This window comes from Synchiropus splendidus, chromosome 13 (genome assembly GCF_027744825.2).
Source record: "Synchiropus splendidus isolate RoL2022-P1 chromosome 13, RoL_Sspl_1.0, whole genome shotgun sequence".
Classification (NCBI taxonomy): Eukaryota; Metazoa; Chordata; class Actinopteri; order Syngnathiformes; family Callionymidae; genus Synchiropus; species Synchiropus splendidus.
In genome coordinates this window covers 13,623,045-13,642,690 of record NC_071346.1, presented here as the reverse complement: position 1 = coordinate 13,642,690, position 19,646 = coordinate 13,623,045, and the positions used below count along the sequence as shown (strand labels likewise).

The 19,646-nt window shown below is 43.3% G+C and overlaps 1 protein-coding gene across 6 annotated transcripts; it reads left to right on the top strand.

The window, feature by feature from the left end:
* The first annotated feature begins 1,920 nt into the window (after window positions 1–1,920).
* asph (aspartate beta-hydroxylase) lies at window positions 1,921–19,512 on the top strand. 6 transcript variants are annotated; one of them, XM_053882609.1, is made up of 11 exons: window positions 1,921–2,074; window positions 8,643–8,804; window positions 9,073–9,117; window positions 9,664–9,732; window positions 14,556–14,645; window positions 16,022–16,105; window positions 16,187–16,263; window positions 16,354–16,407; window positions 16,995–17,835; window positions 18,140–18,184; window positions 18,275–19,510. In XM_053882609.1, exons 1-11 carry the CDS (start codon window positions 2,032–2,034, stop codon window positions 18,280–18,282), a joined length of 1,518 nt encoding a protein of 505 aa, XP_053738584.1. In that variant the 5' UTR covers window positions 1,921–2,031; the 3' UTR covers window positions 18,283–19,510. The 6 variants fall into 6 exon arrangements, with proteins under 6 accessions (XP_053738584.1, XP_053738583.1, XP_053738585.1 ...); XM_053882608.1 differs by having other exon boundaries at window positions 8,640–8,804; window positions 18,275–19,509; XM_053882610.1 differs by lacking the exon at window positions 1,921–2,074 and adding an exon at window positions 4,463–4,602 and having other exon boundaries at window positions 8,640–8,804.
* Window positions 19,513–19,646: the final 134 nt, after the last annotated feature.

The following is a 19,646-nucleotide window of genomic DNA, read 5'->3' as shown; positions in this document are numbered from 1 at the left end:
ATAACTTCCCTCTGTGGTCAGCGCTGACTGGAAGGAAGTCAACACTTCTTTCTCAAGCTCTTTTATTCCCTCTAGTGGAACAACAGGGAACTTTTTTTTAAGTAAATGTATTTTGAAAATCCGGTTATACCATAAACAGTTGAACGCTGTGGATACCTCCCTAACTATAGAAAATATTCACATATTTGAAGAAAAATCAATTAAATTATATCCACAACAATACATTAATGGTCAACTTAAAGTGAGTTGTTTATAGTTGATGTCTCTTAAATAAATATAAAACAAGTAAGTATCAATGTTTGACACAGAGTAGATCTCCCTTTTATGTTATGTTATGTAAACTCCAGTTGTGTTGAAACACACACACACACACACACACACACACACACACACACACACACACACACACACACACACACACACACACACACACACACACACACACACACACACAAGAGGCAGGAGTCATGCGTCCAGCACACCATTAGTTGTTCTGCCATTTGGCGTTAAAGCAAAACAATCACAACTCACACCTCAGTCTTGAAAGCCTTTATACGAGTTTTCATCAAATACCGCACTGTATTATTGTATAAATCCAACAAACAACTGGGAGAATGACTTGGTTAACACATCTGTTAAGGTCCTGTGGATCTGTTCAAAGTGTGTTTGGGACTAAATGTCAATACAGAGACAATGATCATTCAATCCCACACAGGATGGAATCAAGATAACACATATTCTACTCCAACCAAACCCTTTCATCACTTGCCTCTTATGAGCACTAGTTATCACAACATAGCTGTTTTGGTAATCAGATGTTGCTGGCATAGATCCCAAATAATATAGTTCACCTTGTGTAGTTGGTATTGTATGTTTGGATGTTGCGGATCCAAGATTTGTTTTCATGCTGCTCTTTGTTTTTTGGGTCCCTTTTTTTTTCTTCAGTGGCTTTTGCATCTTCGCTCTCATGATGGTGTCGCATGTGTGACTTTTAGCACTCTCTGAAAGAAGGCTAAACAAACATTTGGTATCTTTCAGAACAATGGCTGCTTAGAAAAACAAACAATTCAGCCTTGGCCAAATGTTCAGGACCACTCCCAGGATTTAACATTTTGCTCCAAATATACGTTCCTCTGGTTAAATCAGGGCTATTATTATAGTTGTGGAACAAGTTAGTTAGTACTTTGCTGACTGTTAAGCGGTCAGGATTCTGGCAAAATATAGAAAAGGGAATCCTGTTTGTTTGACCTTTTGGTGTGAAAACCTAGCTTAATGGAGTCCTTGTTTAATGAGATGGGAGGATAATTATGGGCTTGATCAATGTTATTTTCACATTTCAAGAAACTGCTGGTTTATTTTTGGTCCTCCATAAATCAGTTTGAAATATAATATTATTGTGAGCTGTAGAACCTTGGCTGTTTTTGGGCTGTAGCATGATGGATTCCATGCTGCATACATGTTAAGATGATCTGAAAAAACACTCTAGTAAGGTTAATGAATATGACTACAGTCATATAATTAGTAGTTTGAAATTAAATATAATAATATGTAAGCATATCTTTCCGTTATCTTTTGCTGAATTTGTAAACAGGTTGGGGACTCCGTATCACGCGTTCTAAATTAAACAGTTAATATTTCGGTTACAATACGTCGCAATACCAGCAATTTTTTTTTTCAACTTATTGTGGACACAGATGAGTGAACGGTTTGTGTGTGCGTGTGCGTGTAGCCTCCACTCTGCATCCATCTTGCCACGTTCCAGAGCACAGGAGGGGCGGGGCAGAGATTAGACGAGCCACACGGTTCAATAAACCTGACGCATCTTCACTGTGATTGGTCCAAACATCCATGGGACCCGCCCTTTATCAAGCACTGCGCTGCGATTGGTGGAGCGAGCCATCTCTTTCTAAGAGAGTGTTTCTATGGTTAGAGGTTTTATGAGTCAGAGACAGAATTGCGACCTCTTTCAGCGACCGGTCACACAAACCTTCTGATCTCTCTACTACCGTCTAATCGCCCAAAAAAATCACCATGGCGTCCAAGAAAAGCGCAAAAGCCAACGTTAAATCTAAAGGTAAGAGCTGTTTGCATTTGCTTCATTTCACCGTAGAGTGGGAGATGAAGTGCTCAAAAGTTGCGATGTTGTTTTATGCAGTGATTCCAAGCTGTAATTCTGCTCATGGGAAGCCATCGCTAACGTTTTGTTTGAATGATTCAGTCGCTCCCCACCGAGGAAGCTACATTCTTAAGTGATATAATACATCATGGAGAACTGTATTGACGTGATACTTGGTGTCGCATCCGCAGAAACCAGCTGTTTCTGCGGGAGCCCTGATAGGTGACTCCTGGCTGAGGCACGGTGGGCCACCGCGAACGCCTAAGTCTGCCCTGTCGTCCTGACCTGTGCGAGAACCATGCATGAGTTGCAGTGAAAGAGGAGGCACTAGTGTCCAGAGGCGGGTGTATGCAGGGAAAGCTGCTCCCGGTAATCCCGAGCAGAGCCTGCGCCGCCATTGTTGCTGTGTGACGTCGACTCGCACGCGAGCTACATGCTAAATCCCCTCCAATATGGTTCATGCTGTAGCACAGGGTTTCTAATAAACATGCAGTTCATAACCACTGCTGCTCCGCAGGACCACGCACACACGCCCCCGGGTCCGCTGTAGGCGTCCATACGTGGCGTTGGTGCACCACTACATGGGCTGTCGTGGAATCAGAACCGACCGGAACAGCAGTAGCTTCAACTTCAACATCGCGTCAGAGCAAAGTTACGAGCCATAAAAGAATGTGTGACGTCACCCACGGTCGTTCACGACGTGTACGCTGCACCCCCTTAATGACACGTGGCTCTTTGCGTGTGCATTTGAGGGGTGGGGGGTCGCACGGAAGCGTCTGAATGAAAAGTTTTCTCGACTAGGCGTTTAAAGATCCTTGGTAGCGTGTTGCCCTGCGTGCAAAGTCCACAGTGGCGTGTTCGAGAAGTCCAGGGTACAAAAAGTCAAGGGTACCTTTTATATCCTGAACCCCTGCTCATGGGTTCCGGCATGTATTTAAGAACTATAACAAAAAAACCAATGTATTCATCCGTGTGTTTTCGTCATCTATTTCATCTTACTTTAAGTTTGAGATCTTTTGTGTATAGTTTGTAATAAGTTTGATGGTGATCAAATATTGCATTTGCATACACAACTTTTCCAAGATATTCTTTGAAAGTGGCTCACAATATTTAGATTGATACATAGTCACTGTTGGAGATTTATATCATAACTACTGAGTCTCCAATTGAAGAGAGGGCAGTGTCACCCTTCAGCACACTGCATTTATTAATTTCACTAAATGAGATGTCATCCTAAAGGATTATGGTGACATGCTCGCCTGCCGGGGAGGTTTTACCTCCGCAATATTAGGTTAATTCTAATATGAAATTAAGGTGTGGGTGCACACAATCACATGAGTTTCCTGTCTTCTATGCAAACAGATTTAGATAACCTGAAAATGATTCAATTTAAAATGGTGGACTCAAGTCTGCAGTGTAGCGATTATGTGCAACTAACTCTCATATTACACTGATCTGTTCGTATTTACACGTACATGTGAATCCCTATTCCTTCCACAGAGATCACAGTGTTTGGAACTGAAACGGTAAAGGTCTTGTCTATGGATTTAAATCATATTTGTGTGTTGCTGTGTTGCTTGATAGGGTGTGTTTATGTGGCTAATCATGGAAGCATGCACCTTTGCATGACTGGTGCTTTTGACTTAATGAACTTAAACATGCGTGTGATAAATATCACAACATAATTTGCAATTGTTCAGCGATCTGCCAAGTATGCTCACCGGTGTGTCATCGTGTTGCAGTGTTGTCAGTCTGGTGGATTTCTTTTAGCGACATGTTTGATCTCAGCAAGGGATATTTTGTTTCACAAAACTTATTTGGCTTTTGCTTCTCTTACTGTTGCACATTTATTTTCTGAGCCTTTTTGTTGGATTATTCTTAACTGTTCTTTTTCCACTGTTTGATCAGGTTTGTTTGCAGAAAGCCTTAGTTGTGTCAACAGCAGTGCAAAATAACACACTCGTGATTCTTTGGGAAGTATTTCTTTTTCACAAAGATGGAACGAAGATGCTATATTCTCATGCTGAGTCAGCAAGTTATTGGAGGAGTGGATGGGTGGATTCATGCTCAAATTTCTCAGATTTTAATTGAGTCCAAGCGTGCTGTGAAGCTTCATTGGCATGTGTGTGAAAGAAACCTGGGTGTTTAACCAGGGTCAGAGGTCATCGTTTAGTGTTAGAGGTTGGGAAATGTGCGTTACTCCCTGGAATGTCCTCAAAGGTATACGAGCATGGATGTGTGCTCTCTTAACATGCACAAGCCTGGTGTTGTGGATAGAGCCAGAGGGAAAACTTTATAGGGCGGTCCACAGAAGCCGTTGTATAAAACTCTGCCAAAGCCTCAGACTGAACAATGTGTACCGAGAGTCACAGGGGAAGAGCACTTTTCTATTGGCTCACAACCATATCTGCCTGGCGGTCGCGTATGCATGCATTTGTTGGTGTAAGGCTGCTGTGCTGGCATGGAGTGTGCAAAGGAGCAGTGTGGTATGTTAATCTGTACTTCTCTTTTTTTCTTGTTATTTTTGGTGTGTTTTTTTTTTATGTGTGCTCCTCCACTTCGCCGTGGTCTGCACATTTGAATGGTTTCCATGTTGGTATCCTTTTTGAATTTTAAGTCAAACTGCATTTCATTATAAATAATTGTATTCATCCTGTCGTGTAGATTAACAGATCACTAATTCTCCAATTGACTATGAAAGTCACCATTCAGGTTACAGGTTTCCTCTGCCCTTGAGCTGTCTCGTCTGTTTTGGTGCTTAAAATGTGTGTGGTAGCAAAACTTATGTTATGCTATGATCAAAATGGTTGTCTTATTTCTAAAACACAGCTTTGTTGGTGTGAAGCGCTATACAATTTAACTGTGGGTCTGTCCTCTTCGCTGTGGTTTGGTTGCAAGCCAGAGGACGTAAGCAGTTTCTCAGAGCAGATCCATTGCTCCGTCTGCTCAAGACAGGATCTCTTGGTTAGTCTGGCCGTCTTCTAGATGCCTTCGGGACACTCATTTTTTTTAAAAGTCATTCCATTCATGTTTTGTGGTGACCCCTGGGTAACTAGGGAGATAATACCTCTGCTCTCCAGGGAATCAACTTGGAATTTACCCAAGAGAGTCGGGATGTGTCTTGTGATGGGTCTTGGCCCGTTTGTTTGCAGTACTGGTTCTCCACACCCTCTCTGTGGATGAGTAGTGGATCATTAAGTGACAAAGTTTCATCCTGCCTGTTCTGCTAGGTCACCAATATTCATTCAATAGCTCTTCTTTCTTCAGTGGTGACACATGAAGTACAGTGCGATTTGAATAGTTATGCATTTTCACTCAAGCATTTTCCAGGCTGTGAGTTTCACACAAAGCAGTGTATGAAGGGTGGTACTAAGTATTCATTTGAAATGTGAAAGTTAATAATGGAATCAAAATATTGTAAAAGGAGGTTGTCCCTACTCCCTGTGGATTCCAAGTCATACTGAGGATGTAGTGAAAGAGACCTAATGCATAACAGATGGACCCTGAGGTGCTTTCATATCATAGCTTTGATGGAGGAGCAACAATGCTGTAGCAATCTAGAAAAGAGACGACATGTACTGTAGACCATATACAGACATTTAGAGAGGCAGGTCTGAAGCATTTTGGACTGTAATGAAACAGGGATTTTGTTGAATCAGTATTGGAACTTTGTTGGACGTGCCTGAGCATTTATAGGTGAACAATATAAGTTAACTGACTATATGAGAAACATGGCAAAACCTGAGGGCTCATGTTTGAACACTTTGTGGATTTTAAATGAACAGTTGTTGACATTTACTGTGTATTTGGTCAATCAGTCTGCAGAATGAGTATCATGGATCAAGGTACCAACAATAGTCAATATTAAATCCAGCCATTTATGAATGACAGAATGTGGTTATTTGCTGATACTGCAGCCTTAAGGATCTGTCAATTTAGATTTGATGCATTGTACTTGTCACTCAGAAACGTTGTTAATAGCGTTAACAGATTGGCTTGAATTGCTTTGTACTGGCGCCTGAAAACACAGCACCACTGAAGTTGAGGTTGGGACTTATAGAAAGCTGAAGATTTTAGCTCCATATATAAGTGCAACCCAGCAGAATTATTGAAATGATAACAAACCAACAAAAATACTTCCAACTTCTTTGGCGCATCATGGTAAATTCCAAAACACATTGCAGGATGTCACGCAAAGTGGAAGTGAGCATATTTGGGCTTATGGATAAGATGGGTCCATGGGGGGAGAAAATTGAAGAAGATGTATGCAAAATCCAAGTTTGAAATGCTCCCAATTCTTTAGGTGCACTGGTGCAGGTTGGCTAAAAAAATGAATGAATGCATGCATGCATGAATGCAAAAAAAAAGGGTCGGTTCACAAGAGGGCGTGTCAGCCTGATATTTTAAACCTGCTGAGTTGATGAGCGATTCCACAGATGCTGCAATGAAATGTGAAAGTGGATCCATCCCCAGTTCAGTAATTTACAGAAACTTGGCCTCCATACTCAAATATTATGTGTTCAAATATAGATGTACATATCAGCCGGATGTAAACATGACTATCAAGATCTGTGGCAAACAGAAAATTAAGAAATACATTTCAAATACATCTGTGGTTTACAGACATCTTAGCTGTGTAGAATCTTTACAAAGAACACCAGCAGATGTGCATATCATTTGTGAAGTTAAAAACAATTTTAAAAGCTATTTTGCTGTTCTATTGTCTGCACTCTACCAAGTTAGGAGGTACGAGCTTGTTGTTTCAAACATGAACAGGATGAACTCGCAGCTGTTTTAAGTTGGTCGATCTGACTCTGCTACTTCCGCGGATGATCCGTTATGAAGTGCAAAAGGATGAGCAGAATGTGGCAAAGAGGGATTTGGATGTAATCTTTCCACACTGAGCCGATCCAACCCATCATGCCGGGTGTCAATGACACATGGCAGAACTCCACATCCTGCTCAACACCTGGTTCTTAAAGATGAAAAGCATACAAACTGCCTTTAATAATTTGATAATTATGAGTCTTATAAACTCAAATAGCCTTTAATTTCTAGTCATCATAGGTTATTCCAGTTCATATTCTTTTGTCTTAGATGTGTTCTTGTCCCTGAAATGCAAGTACTAAAGTATAAGGGATCCAAAATCAATATTTTAGTGCTTTTGCCAATAAAAGTTTTAAACGGTGGCAGATCACACCCTTTTTTTCCTGCAAACATAAATTGTGTCCACTCTACCTGCGCACATGGACAAAAGGGGGCAGTGTTGGTCAACACGGCATGTGTCAATGGCCGTTGTCTTCCATGCAAGTGTTTTTGTCAAGGCCAGCTGGTCTAACAACTCTATAAATAAATCATTTTGACCTCAGCGCCATTTCAAGTTCTGGGTTAAGAGATGTGGAGAGCAAGGACGACCTGCAGATAAACTAGAGAGGACCAGTGTCGACGGAGCTGTTCATTTGTCTTACTGTCTGTATGGTTGCTTTGTGGCTCGCTTTTCTACATGAACATAATTTTTCAAGGGATGGCTGATCCAGCGGTTCTGGTTGAGTCTGTCACCACGCCGGTCGTAAACACCACAATATCAGGCGAGGTAGAAGGTGAGAATTCACTCCGAGTTCAAGAAGGTGACTATTGTCATGTTTAAAGGTGTGAAGGAGTGTTATGTACATGGAGTAGACCGAATGGTGCTCAATTCAGCTATTTTAACCAACTTCTTCTTTTACCTTTCATTGTGTAAACAGCCCTCTTTTCATCCATTATTGCATCATTTGTTTTTTTCACTCACTGGATGATGCTCACCCATTAAGATATATGGTTTAAACTATTGAGTCCTTCATGATTTTGTAGAGGCAGGGTTGCACAGCTGTTCATGTCATTGTAACTATTTTGTGCTATAGCTTGTCATTGTCACCTTAGAATAGCTTCCCACTCGCTGCACTTCTGAATGCACCCCGACTCTATGTCTCCCCCCCTTGAGCTGCAGGAGACCTGACCACCATGTCTGATACTTTCTTTAATGGAGCTTGACAGTTTTTAACATCGATTTTTCGATCGAATTTTCACATGGTTTGGTCATTGGTGACATGTTTCCCTTGGTTTGTTTTTTTACCTTTTGTAGTTTGTGTAGTACCTTCTCCTGCTTTCCATCATGATCCTCCAAATATGGTTCACTTTATTGTTGCTATTTCAGTCAGCAACTGTCAAAAGTACCCTGCTACTGGAATATAGTGGTAAATACGGAACACTAACTTTCATGTGGTGTTGTTTTTGTCAATTCAAGAAGCATGTTTTTGCTGCCGTAATGAAATAACCATCATTCTGTGTCAATTTGGCGCCCTGTGGTCTCAAACCCTCCAGTGTTTGAGGCCTTTTTTGTATTTACTTTGTAGGGTGAAGCTTCACGTCTCCTATTAGCTTGTTGGAAAAGGTTGGAGATGATGACTTTCTGAACATCCTTGAGATTGTAGGGGTCTGTGAGTTTGCATTTTTTTAATGAAAGTTATTCCCTTTTGTCTTTCAGCAGATGGAGGTAAACCACAAACAGCCAATAAGAATGGAAAGAAGTCAGACAGTGGGTCCAGCAGCGGCACCTTCTTCACCTGGTTCATCGTCCTAGCGTTGCTGGGCGTGTGGACGTCTATCGCCGTGGTCTACTTCGACCTCGTGGACTATCAGGGGGTCGTCGGTGAGTGCATGATTCCTGCTTTATCTAACCCTATGCACTTTGCATGAAGGGGTGGACACTGGCTTTGCATTTTGCTGATCATCTATTTTATTTTCTGTATATATTAATTTAAATAGCTGATCCTTCCACACGTAAACCAGAAGAAGAGAAAAATATGTCCAATCGTTGGATTATGAGTGCTGTATGCTTTTTATCAAGCTATTGATCACACTCTTCTGTGATTATTGATGCAGTACTATTGATGGTTGTTTTGTCTTTTTGCATGCAGACAAAGCTAAGGGTATACAAATTAACCTGTCTGAAGCACTGCAAGGTAAACATTTATGTACATCTGTACCCCTAATCACTGTTTGGTGTCACCTTGAAAGTTTTTTTCCCTCATCCTCCTGGGGTCATTCTGATCTGCACATTTACAGATTTTAATTAAAAGACAGTTGGTGCCCTATTGTTCGTCTTAAATGGAAGTTATAAGAATAAACATGCCAGTCACTGGATGCAAATTATTGATTTTTGTTCCTTCTCCCAGGAACTTTTGCTTTCTGTACCATGTCTTTTGGGACATCAAAAGTGGCTGCAAGGCTTCATGGTAAAATATCCATGAAGTAATGAGACAGAACTAGCTCTTTGTAAATCTCTTATATTCATATTTCAAATTCTGGCGCTAAGACTGAAACAACTTTATAACATTATCTCACGAGTGTAAAGTGTAGAAAGGAAGTGCTTCTTGAGTTTGCTTTTCAGGGTTGGATGTTTGCTTTCCCGGTGCATGTGCACGATATTTTGCATGTCAATAAGATATGAATTAATGTTTGGCCTGCTGACTGATCTTTGTGTAATTGTGGACGCCTTGCTGTTGCAGGTAAACTGGCTGCATACGACTCAGACGGCGATGGCGACTTTGATGTCGAGGATGCCAAAATTCTTCTCGGCAAGTATTCATTCTTCCTTTTTTTTTTTAAATCAGTGTCCTGCAGTGAGGAAAAATAGACGTGTTTTCACCACCATCCCCTTAAGAATACGGCCAATGCTGCCGGACATTGATGCAATTGTTATGACTGAATAATGTTATGGTGGCATGACTAGAAAAACTAATGAAATTCATATTGCAACAAACCATTTTAGTACCTCTGTGAAGTTGAGTGTGCGCTCCAAACATTGTGGCGTCTGCATCAAAATACCTGTGCAGCTGTTTTGGTGAATCAACACCTTCCATTATTTTGTGGACATGTAAGTGCATGAGGCATTCATGATGACAAGGAGAACACACTGGGTCTGGATCTAAAAACCTGACGTCGCCAGTGCTGCTTTTTTGCATGTCGCAATCAAACCTGGAAGCATGTCAGTTAATTGTTGAAAGATTTTAATGTTTGAACAACTTCTTTTGTCTCATGTGAACAGTCAGCAGTTTGACAACGAGGATAGGATTTTTGGGTGTGGCAGGGACTCAGAATGAGGGTTTTTGTCGTTGTTGAATTGCTGATCGTGATATCTCCTGACCAAACTACATTTCAGGCCTACTACAACCAAGCAATCCCTAAAACTCCTTAAAAAAACAAAGTGGAAATAACACACATTTAAGTCTCATTTTCACTCAACACAGCAATTGTTTTTCCAAAATGTTATGCATTTTTAAAAGCTAGCGAGTGAGTTGAATTCTCTTGAGTCATTGCATGTTTGCATGGCAGATGAAAAGGTTCTACTGAAGTCATTTTTGCATGTTCTTGTCAAAGCAGTTAGTGCTGTTCTTGTCTGCGTTCTACACCTTTGAACCATACATGGCAAATATTTACACAAACCCAAGATGATTTTCTTGTCAACATTATATGAGACTTTCTGTCTGTCCTGCTGATAAATGGATGTTCTCCAAAAAGACTACCACATTTATCAGTGCATTTCACATGTACATTTCTCACAGTGGTTTGTTTTGCTTACCAAGTTTTGAGTTTATTTTGGGAAGGTTGTGCCGGATTGACCACTTTATACGTGAGAACTGCTAAATCCATGGAACAATTCTGAGCAACTCACATGTGGATCACAGTCCTATAGATCATGGGGAGAATGAATCTTTACATGTGCTACTTCTTCAGTATGTTTGACTGTCAGGACATGCTTTTACTTTTCGGGTACATCTGATGTAGTAATATAACCATTTACTTATCAGTCTGGATAGCATACCTGCTTCTTGCTGTGGCAGTTTGATCCCTCGCTGTCTAACCCAAGCTCAACTTCTCTTGCTTTCCCCTTCCCTTTCTCTTCCCTACACCTGCCATTAACACCTTTTTTTGGCCACTGAGTTTCACCATATTTTCATTGTATCCCTTTGGTAGTTTCCGCCCCACGTCTTTCCCCACTCCCACGCCCTGTATTTTTTCACTTCACACCCCCCCAACCATCAAACCATACATTCCTGCCCCCACCATCCCCCCCTTTTGTCTGCATAGGCTTGACCAGTGAGGGCAATGGTCAGGGAGAGTCCCAGGTTCTCGATTGGTTAGAAGAAGTGGAGGAGGGCGGTTCCGATTGGTTAAACAGTGTCTTCACTTTCCTGTATGGTGTGATTAACCCCCTGGAGTACCTAGAAGAGGAGCATCGTGGCGCCTCTGGAGTTACACGAGCACCAGAGGAAGAAGATGAGGATGATGAAGAGGATCACGACGAAGAAGTTTCAAGGACAAGAGGAAGGAAGGATGATTCAGATCGAGGGCAGAAGGTTGTCATAGTTGGTCTCCAAAACCAGTGAAGATGATTTCCACTGCTCATCATGTCCGGAGCCGCAGTGTTAAACGCTCACTCAAAATAGGTCTGCGTTCACTGATCCTTCGGCTTGAGTGTCCAGAAGTGGCCCTCTGATGTCCACCACCACTGCTGTGAAGAATCTCTGAAGTATTCAAACTTTATTTTGCGATCACGACTCCCCTGGTGGGAAGTGCGACTCAGGAACAACGTTTTGCACAAAGCCAGCTACACACAAGCACACAGAATGCAACGACAGCTCTTTCCTCCTTTTCACTGACTTTCTGTATATTCCTGTCTGCATGTATCCTGTGAACATCAACTGTTTCTTTTGTGACAAACCCCTGCAGAAGACATATCACTTAAGTAAATGGAAACACGTAAGCTATAATTGAACATGTCCTGATCTCCTTTAACTGCTTCTGATATTAATGTGAAATACTTGACAATAGTGGTGCCTCAACCCCCTTGTTTTATAAGTCAACCTGAAGCTTTGTATGTTTCTATCCTTTCTATACTAGTGACTGTTTCTGAGCATGCCATGTTTCCTACTTCCCTTTTTAACAATAACAAGTATGCTTTTAAACACAGTTGTGGCGATCTATTCATCTGTTTCTCACTTATATTTCAGCCATGTAGTCCGATGATGAAACCTAAAACTGACAATCAAAACATTACCCGTGCTCTATACAGGTCAAGTAGCAATGCTGTAGCTCTACTAAATAAACAGCCCCTTTCTCCACACAAAACTACTGTGTATTCATAAATAGCTGTAGGGAGTTTTCTAAATATATATTTGGTTTTCTTCCCCTTTTCCACATAAGCTTACCTGTGCTGTGAGCTTCTATTCTGTGTGTTTGGTCTGAGGTCACAGTTTAAATAATAAACATGTTTGGTTTGTTTGCTAGTTCTTCAGGCCAAAAGTCAGCAGTTGATTGGAATGTGCGCTGCCTGCAGCTGGTCAGACACATTCACACGATGGCACTGAAACTGACTCCTTCTGTCTTGTTTGCATAATCAGATGAGAAACCTGGAGGTGCATCCAGAGGTGCAGCTAAGAAAGGTATCCTGCGGTCGCATGCTCGAAACGAGTGCCGTGGTGTGCAGTGTAACCTGAAGCTGCTTATATGCTTTTTTTGGTCGATTGCTGAGGTTGTGAGACACAATGAGGGCCAGAGGGTTTTGGTTATGTTGATGCATGGAAATGCTAGTTGTCACGTGATCTTGGACAGAAATCTCTCTGGTATCCTTTCGATCTCTGCTACGAAGCCTTTTAAACACAACTTGAGACAAACAAGACTTTAGAATACTCAACCTCACATTACCTCAGGAACTAATTTTTAACTTGAGCTTTCAAACAACGGGGTCCAATTTCTAAAAATTAAGTGTCGCAGATGTTTTTAATATTGGCTCCGAGTGTTGCACGGAGCCTACCGTATCACCTTCAGAGTTTTTAAAGAGTTAAGCATAAATGGGTCGGCATCCATTTTGACCATGGAAGTATGGCAAAAACTCACACACAGCAATAGTGAGTCGGGGTTCTTTACAACCTCACTCCACAGTTAGACTGAGGTTCTGACAACTGACCAGGCAGCAGCCTGCTATTTAGCGACACATTTAGAGACTTCGGTGAGTACTCGTGGTGTTGATGGAACTAACTTTGGCTGGCTCAGTTGCCTATAATGGAGCGATCACCAAATGAGCTGATCTTTTTGTGTCACGTTGACTTCCAGCAAAATGTGGTTCATCAACTCTGTGCTTGACTGGAATGAGCTTGTGAGCTAAAATGAATACTAAGGCTTTACTGCTGCTTAATACCCCGCCGCAGTCACCGTGGATCAGGCGAATGCAAATTAATATGACTCACCCAAGTGAGTAACTAGTACCTTGAGAATGAATCTAGCAGGAATCCTGGGATGCTGAGATTGTAGTCAATAGTCAGACGACTGATTCATCTGACCTTTGTTCAAATAATGCAGATGAATCTCGACTCGTCTGGTGTGGCGTGAGCATGGCCGTTTAAAATTCATCCCATTCCACTGGAGATAATGCACACCATGTTGTTCATGAATCCCAGACTCCCGGACAACAAAGGACGTCGGTTTGAAGCTCCGCGAGGCTCTGAAACAGCAACTAGCCATCATCCACGAAAGAGTGGAGGCCAAGAAGCTGGCGAGGCTGGCCCTGGCAGAGGTCCGCAAGCTCCTGGAGAAGGAAGAGGAGGAGAAGCAGCTGGAGCTTGGCAGGGTAGAAATACGAGCAGCTGTGAAGGAGAGAGTGGCGGCCCGGCTGAAGGAGGAAGAGGAGAAGATGGCAGAGGAAGAGATGGCGAAAGCTGTGATGAGACTTAAGAAGGAGAAGGCTGTGAATGACACCAAGGAGGAAGATGGGGAGGAGAAGGTAGTGGGGAAGGATGAGGCTCAGGATGAGGTCAAGGAAAGGGATAAAGACTTGGGCAAGGAGAGAAGGCTAAAGAGCAAAAGTGAGGGGAAAAGAAAATCTGGGGAATAGAAGACAATGTTAATGTTCAGTCTCTGCTCATCCTGATGTCTGAATGATAGAAGGTACTGTCAAGATGGAACACAACTTGTTGCTAGTTATGGGTTAGACGTTGAATGCGCAGTTGTCCTGCTAGAACAGAAGTGGTGATGACGAAGAAGGAGGCCTCTAAAAACGCAATACGTTTGTGTGAATGCGTCCGTTTGAAGCCCAGATGGCGACGGCGTTTGCTTTTTGACTCCTGTGAGAATTGTGTATATTTATGTGTCTATAATAAAAGTTGAGAAGTCTGATTCTCAAGTTGTTCATGTGATGATTTTCTCGGAAACTGAATGTGATGTTGACATTTTTGGTTCGTCGTGACTAGCCACCACCCGTGATAGGTCCCCACCCCAGGAACACAAAGTACTCCACAGAGGTACTAAAGTTGGATTTAAGATGGAAATCACATCCAGGTGATGTTTAGGAGGCACCGTGTATCAAGAGTTTGCCTGTCAACTTGTGCATCATCTCATGTAGGCCTGAAAGAGAAAGATGTTGTCGTCGCTGCCCGAAGTGAAGAATCTGCTGCCCCGGTGGAGACTGCTGATCCTGAGCGCGAGCCTGAAGGTAAGTCTCTCGCTGGCAGCTGCGTCCTCATCACTGTTGAGACTACGCAACCAAGCAAACATCCATATGTAGTCTCTTATCTTAGAGCTGTGAATTGATTAGTAATGTTCTGGAACATTTTTAACAGGTTTAAATGAAGCAAACTGTCAATCAATGCAGTGAATCTACAAACCCATATACAGTATAGTTGGGTGAGCAGAGCATTTTACAAAAAGCTCCAAGGAAACGTGACTGGTTCCTGAATGAAACCCCTTGTTTCATGTTAATTCATTCATATAACCAGAATGACATATTAGCGTAAATGTCTGCTCATATAACAGGGTTTACTGTTGTCTATAAATCCATATTTTTAACAATGGTGCCTTCATTTGATATCTGGTGGAGCCAGCACAGGGCCAACATGCTGCTGGAGTTTTTTTTTAAAGAATGAGGTCAAGTCTGCTCTTGTTGGAGTTTACTGTCGCTGCATTTGTCACAGAGAAAAGATGCTTTCACACACATCCACACCGCAGCATTAGGCGGCTGAATGTAGCTGCCTGGCCTCGGGGGGAATGACCCATATTGTTCCAGGATTCTCCCTGGTTTGGTCAAGCTAATGCAAGGTAGCTTGTTCTTACCTCAAGCTGTGAGATGAAGTGTCAACCACAGTGACGTGTCATGACCCACAAGTATGGTAAAGTCACATACTCGCAACGTAATCCCATTAACTAGCCAACCAATCCAATGGTACTTTAATTTTGTGCACTAATATTAGTAGTAGTTGTATTGGTTTGGGTTCATGTAAATGCAGCTTTTAGAAACGCATTTGAAAAATCCGAAGAAGACGTTTGACATTATTCTCTGTCACTGTCACCGTGACATTGGTCTGGCATAGTGTCTCCCTCTGCTGCCTACTGGACAGCAGCGCGCCGTCCTCCCGCCTGTCACGCTCTCCCCCTGAATCAGAGAGAATCTGAGGCGAACACAGCAGCTCTGTCAGACACGTCAACAGGAGTGTGTGACCGTCAGTGATGCTGACAGCTACGCATCTTTAGCCCATAACTAATCGCTCCGCAGTAGCACCAGTCCCCTCACCACATTGCTCTGGGAGGCTGCAGCATACTGTCACGCTCACTTATTGACGTGCCGAGCATGTCTTTGTCCAGCCAGCAATAGCAATGAAGCATATAGTGAGGGTGATGTTGTGTTTCTCATTTGTGCCCCTGCTTATTGCTATATATGAAGCATCTGAATATATTCATGAAGAGAAGCTCACATTCTCAGTTCCTATTTAGGAAGCTCTTCTGAGGTTGTCTGCATCATCTCTTCCACTAGTAGTTGAGCCCTAAAATAACTTCATGTCAGTCCTAAGCTCCCGATGGTTTGTCGTCCTGCAGCTATTGTGGAGCCCGACCCAGTCCCGGTGGAGGATGATATGCAGGCAACTGAGGCAGAAGAGCTCGCTGCTCCTCCTCCTCCAGGTGTGTTGACTCGTGCTTCCTGGTTTAACTCTTTCCTACATGGTGATCAGGAGTCAGTGGAACTGTGCTCTTTGTCAACAGAGCCTGAGCCACAACCAGAAGAAGTTGAAGTTGTTGTATCCGAGCCTGAGCCCGAACCAGAAGCAGAGCCTGCTGAGGTTTGTGCCGCTCTGCGAGGAGTTCTTTGATTGTTCTTCTGGAAGAAGAGCCGAGCTGAGTCAGATTGACCTTGTGTGTGCGGCTTGCAGGTGATTGAAGAGGAGCCAGAGATTCTGGAGGAAGAGCTTCCTGCAGCTGAAGAGGTATGTAGTCATGTTTTCTACTACTACAGTTACTGGAATGACCATAACTAATCTGTCTAATGTGTCATGCATCAGCAAGTGTGTGTGGGAAAACACAGTTGATGCTGCTGTGTGTTGCCTTGTTTAGGATGTGAGTCATCAACAATGAATCGCTTGTATCATGAAGTCAGTGGACTCCATAAGTCGGGACCTTTCATTGGCAGGTTGTTCCTGTTGCTGTCGGAGCATTTAATCCTAGTCAATGAATAAGGAGATCTGTGACTCACAGGTTAATCCTCGGGTCCAGTTCATGAAGGCTTTGATCTCGCACATCGTTGCTGGTCACATGGTAGACATAAAAACCTGTTTTTTTTAAGTTGTGTTAGAAATCCATTTCAGTTTTTGATAGTGGATGGTTGTCATTGATTTAGCAGATACATTAAGGTGTGGGCAATGGTTTCATGGATGTGAAGCCTTTGCAACTCAATCCTCCACTACTGTTTGACTGTGTGCTTTTTCTAGTGAGCTTGGGGTCTGTCCTCCATTCTTTTTTTATCTTTGTCATCTGGAGTGTGTGAGGGTGACCAAGTCATTTCCTCTACTTTAAGGAGCCAGAGGCTGAACCAGCTGTGGAGGAGGCTGCAGATGAACCAGTGGACGAACCAGCTGTGGAGGAGATGGTAGAGGAACCAGCTGAAGAGGAAGCAGTGGAGGAAGAAGCTCCACCAGCTGTGGAGGAGACAGTAGAGGAACCAGCTGAGGAGAAAGCAGAAGAGGAAGAAGCTGAACCAGCGGTGGAGGAGACATCAGAAGAGGAAGCAGTAGAGGAAGAAGCAGAACCAGCGGTGGATGAGACAGTAGAGGAACCAGTGGAGGAAGAAGCTGAACCAGCTGTCGAAGAGGCTGCAGATGAAGCAGATGAGGAACCAGCTGTGGAGGAGACTGCAGAAGAGGAACCAGCAGAAGAGGAATCTGAACCTGCGGTGGAGGAAGAAGCAGTCGAAGAGGCCGCAGAAGAAGCAGAAGAGGTGGAAGCTGAACCAGAACCTGCTGAAGAAGCCGTGGAGGTAGCCGCTGTTGCTGAGGCAACTGACAATGAAGAGGAGGTAACTGAAGAAGAGGTGGCACCAAGGGAGGAAACCAAAGAAGAAGCTGCTCAAGAGGAGGAAACTGAAGAGGTTGCAGCAGAAGAGGAGACCAAAGAAGAGACCACTCAAGAAGAAGCAACCAAGGAAGAAGCAGAAACAGAAGAAGAGGCTGCAACAGAAGAAGTAGAAGAGGAAGAGGAGACAGCAGAAGAAGAGACAGCAGCAGCACAAGAAGAAGAAGAGACGGAAGAGGAGACAGCAGAAGAGGAGACGGCAGAGGAGGAAGAGACGGCAGAGGAGGAAGAGGAGACAGCTGATGAGGCACATTCAGAGGACGTGGAAGAGGATCAACCAGAAACGGGTAAGGTTTTGGAACGACGTTTAGTCCTCTCTTCTACTTGACTAGGCATCAGGTAGATCATGACAAAGTTCACACCCTCACCTTTTCCTGCCCCTGAGCGAGGGCAGGACGACTTATTGTATTGTGATCGAAATTGCAAATTCTGACAACACTGTGTGTGATCGATGAAACTGCGGCTCCTCGCTGCTGTAGTCCATTTTTCCACGTTAGTCTCGCCTAGCTGGATTGCTATCTGAGCTAATGGCTACACTGTAAACCATCACAGAACGAAGTCAGTGCAGTAATTTAAAATACTTGTTTGCAGCAGAGGTCGTGGACGCGCAGGAACAGAGTCAGGATGAGCCCACAGGTGAGTCACTGTGAAGAGAGCAGCTCCTACAGGAGCCAGGTGAAGTCTGCTTTGACCTCATGACATGAGTCTGTAACTCTGGTCCTGTAGAAACGTAGGCAGCCCTGGTCTTCATGTCGACTGAGGGGCCCCCTCTCCTCTCTGATGTGGCCGCAGCACCCAGGAGAAGACTCCAACCAAGTCGTCATGAAAACATGCCCCGCCCCTCGTGTTTGCATAAATGTCCCAACGATTGCTGATTTCTCACTAACATTTTCTCCACTTTGACGTTCCACTTTATTCAGGGTGCTTCAGTCTTGCGTCGTCTTGAAATTTACTTAGAATTTGGACTCCTGTTTTTTTGTTTTGTTTATTTTTTTTTTTTTGCCAAACAGCAGGAGACTGATTTGTTTTGACTTAACTTATAGTCTCTGCTCGCTCTGTGAATCAGCTCACTGCTTGAAGAAGTGATCTGTTTGTCTGGAGGGGTAGATTCCACCATCTTCTCTGTTGTGTGTCTGTGTGTGTATGTGAGAGAGGGAGAGTCTCTCTAACCAGCGTTGACAAATCTTAAGATAATCAGTCGGGTGAGTGTAAGTTGAGCTGCGGCTGACTTGCCCTGTTGGGGTTTTGATCTTCCTAATCGTTCCACAGCACAGGACATTTCCAAATCTCTGGTCCAACCCAGAAGGTCCTCCTCACTTCCTCCTTCAATAGTTGTTTTCTTTCATTTCTTTGAGGCGACAAAGTTCACTGTTTTTGTTCTTGTACCTGTGGTTTCAGCAACATCAAGTGTGTGTGTAAGATTGAGTGTGTGTGAGTGCGTGTCTTCAGTAATGTGAGAGTAACACTCCGTGTGCGTGGAGATGCTAACCAGACGTTAGCAGAGCGGAACCTCAGCGTTCCTGCGTCTCCTCCCTTCTGTAACACCAGCGGTTCTTTTCTAAAACTTTGTACGTCTCTGAACTGTGAAACCCTTTTTTCCAAGAGAGCTTTTAGATTTTTAAAAAAATAGGATTAAATTAAAGGAATTTAACTTTTTTTTTTTTTAAATAAAGCCATAAGCTCAGAGGTTGTTTCATGAGCTGCGATTGGTCAGAACCCACTTTGTCCTCAACAAGCAGTAACAGTTGGACAACAGTGGCTGGATTACTGAGCTCCGGGGGGAGGAATTTATGCTGTCGCCCACAAGCCACTCGTCGCCAGGGTGAAACTGTTGTTCACTAACGTGATGTAAACAGTCGTGACAATGAAAACCAAGTAAGCGTTGCAGTTCTGTCGATGAGGAGCTGGGAGTAGCAATAAAAGGTTTACAACAACGAAGATGAGTCGACTGCTTTACTGCACAACATGGCTGACCCATGTGCTGCTGCTGCTGATACTGGGAACTGTTTAGATCATCTTTAGATTTAAGGCACATGTGCATCATGGTTCCTCACAGCGAGCGTGAGTGGACTCTGACGTCATGACTGTCACCGTGCAG

Coding starts and splice junctions, on each gene's coding strand:
- asph (XM_053882605.1), top strand. CDS start 7,620: ATGAACATAATTTTTCAAGGGATGGCTGATCCAGCGGTTCTGGTTGAG. Junction 8,805..9,072: donor GGACTATCAGGGGGTCGTCG/GTGAGTGCATGA, acceptor TTTTGCATGCAG/ACAAAGCTAAGGGTATACAA. Junction 16,106..16,186: donor CGCTGCTCCTCCTCCTCCAG/GTGTGTTGACTC, acceptor CTTTGTCAACAG/AGCCTGAGCCACAACCAGAA.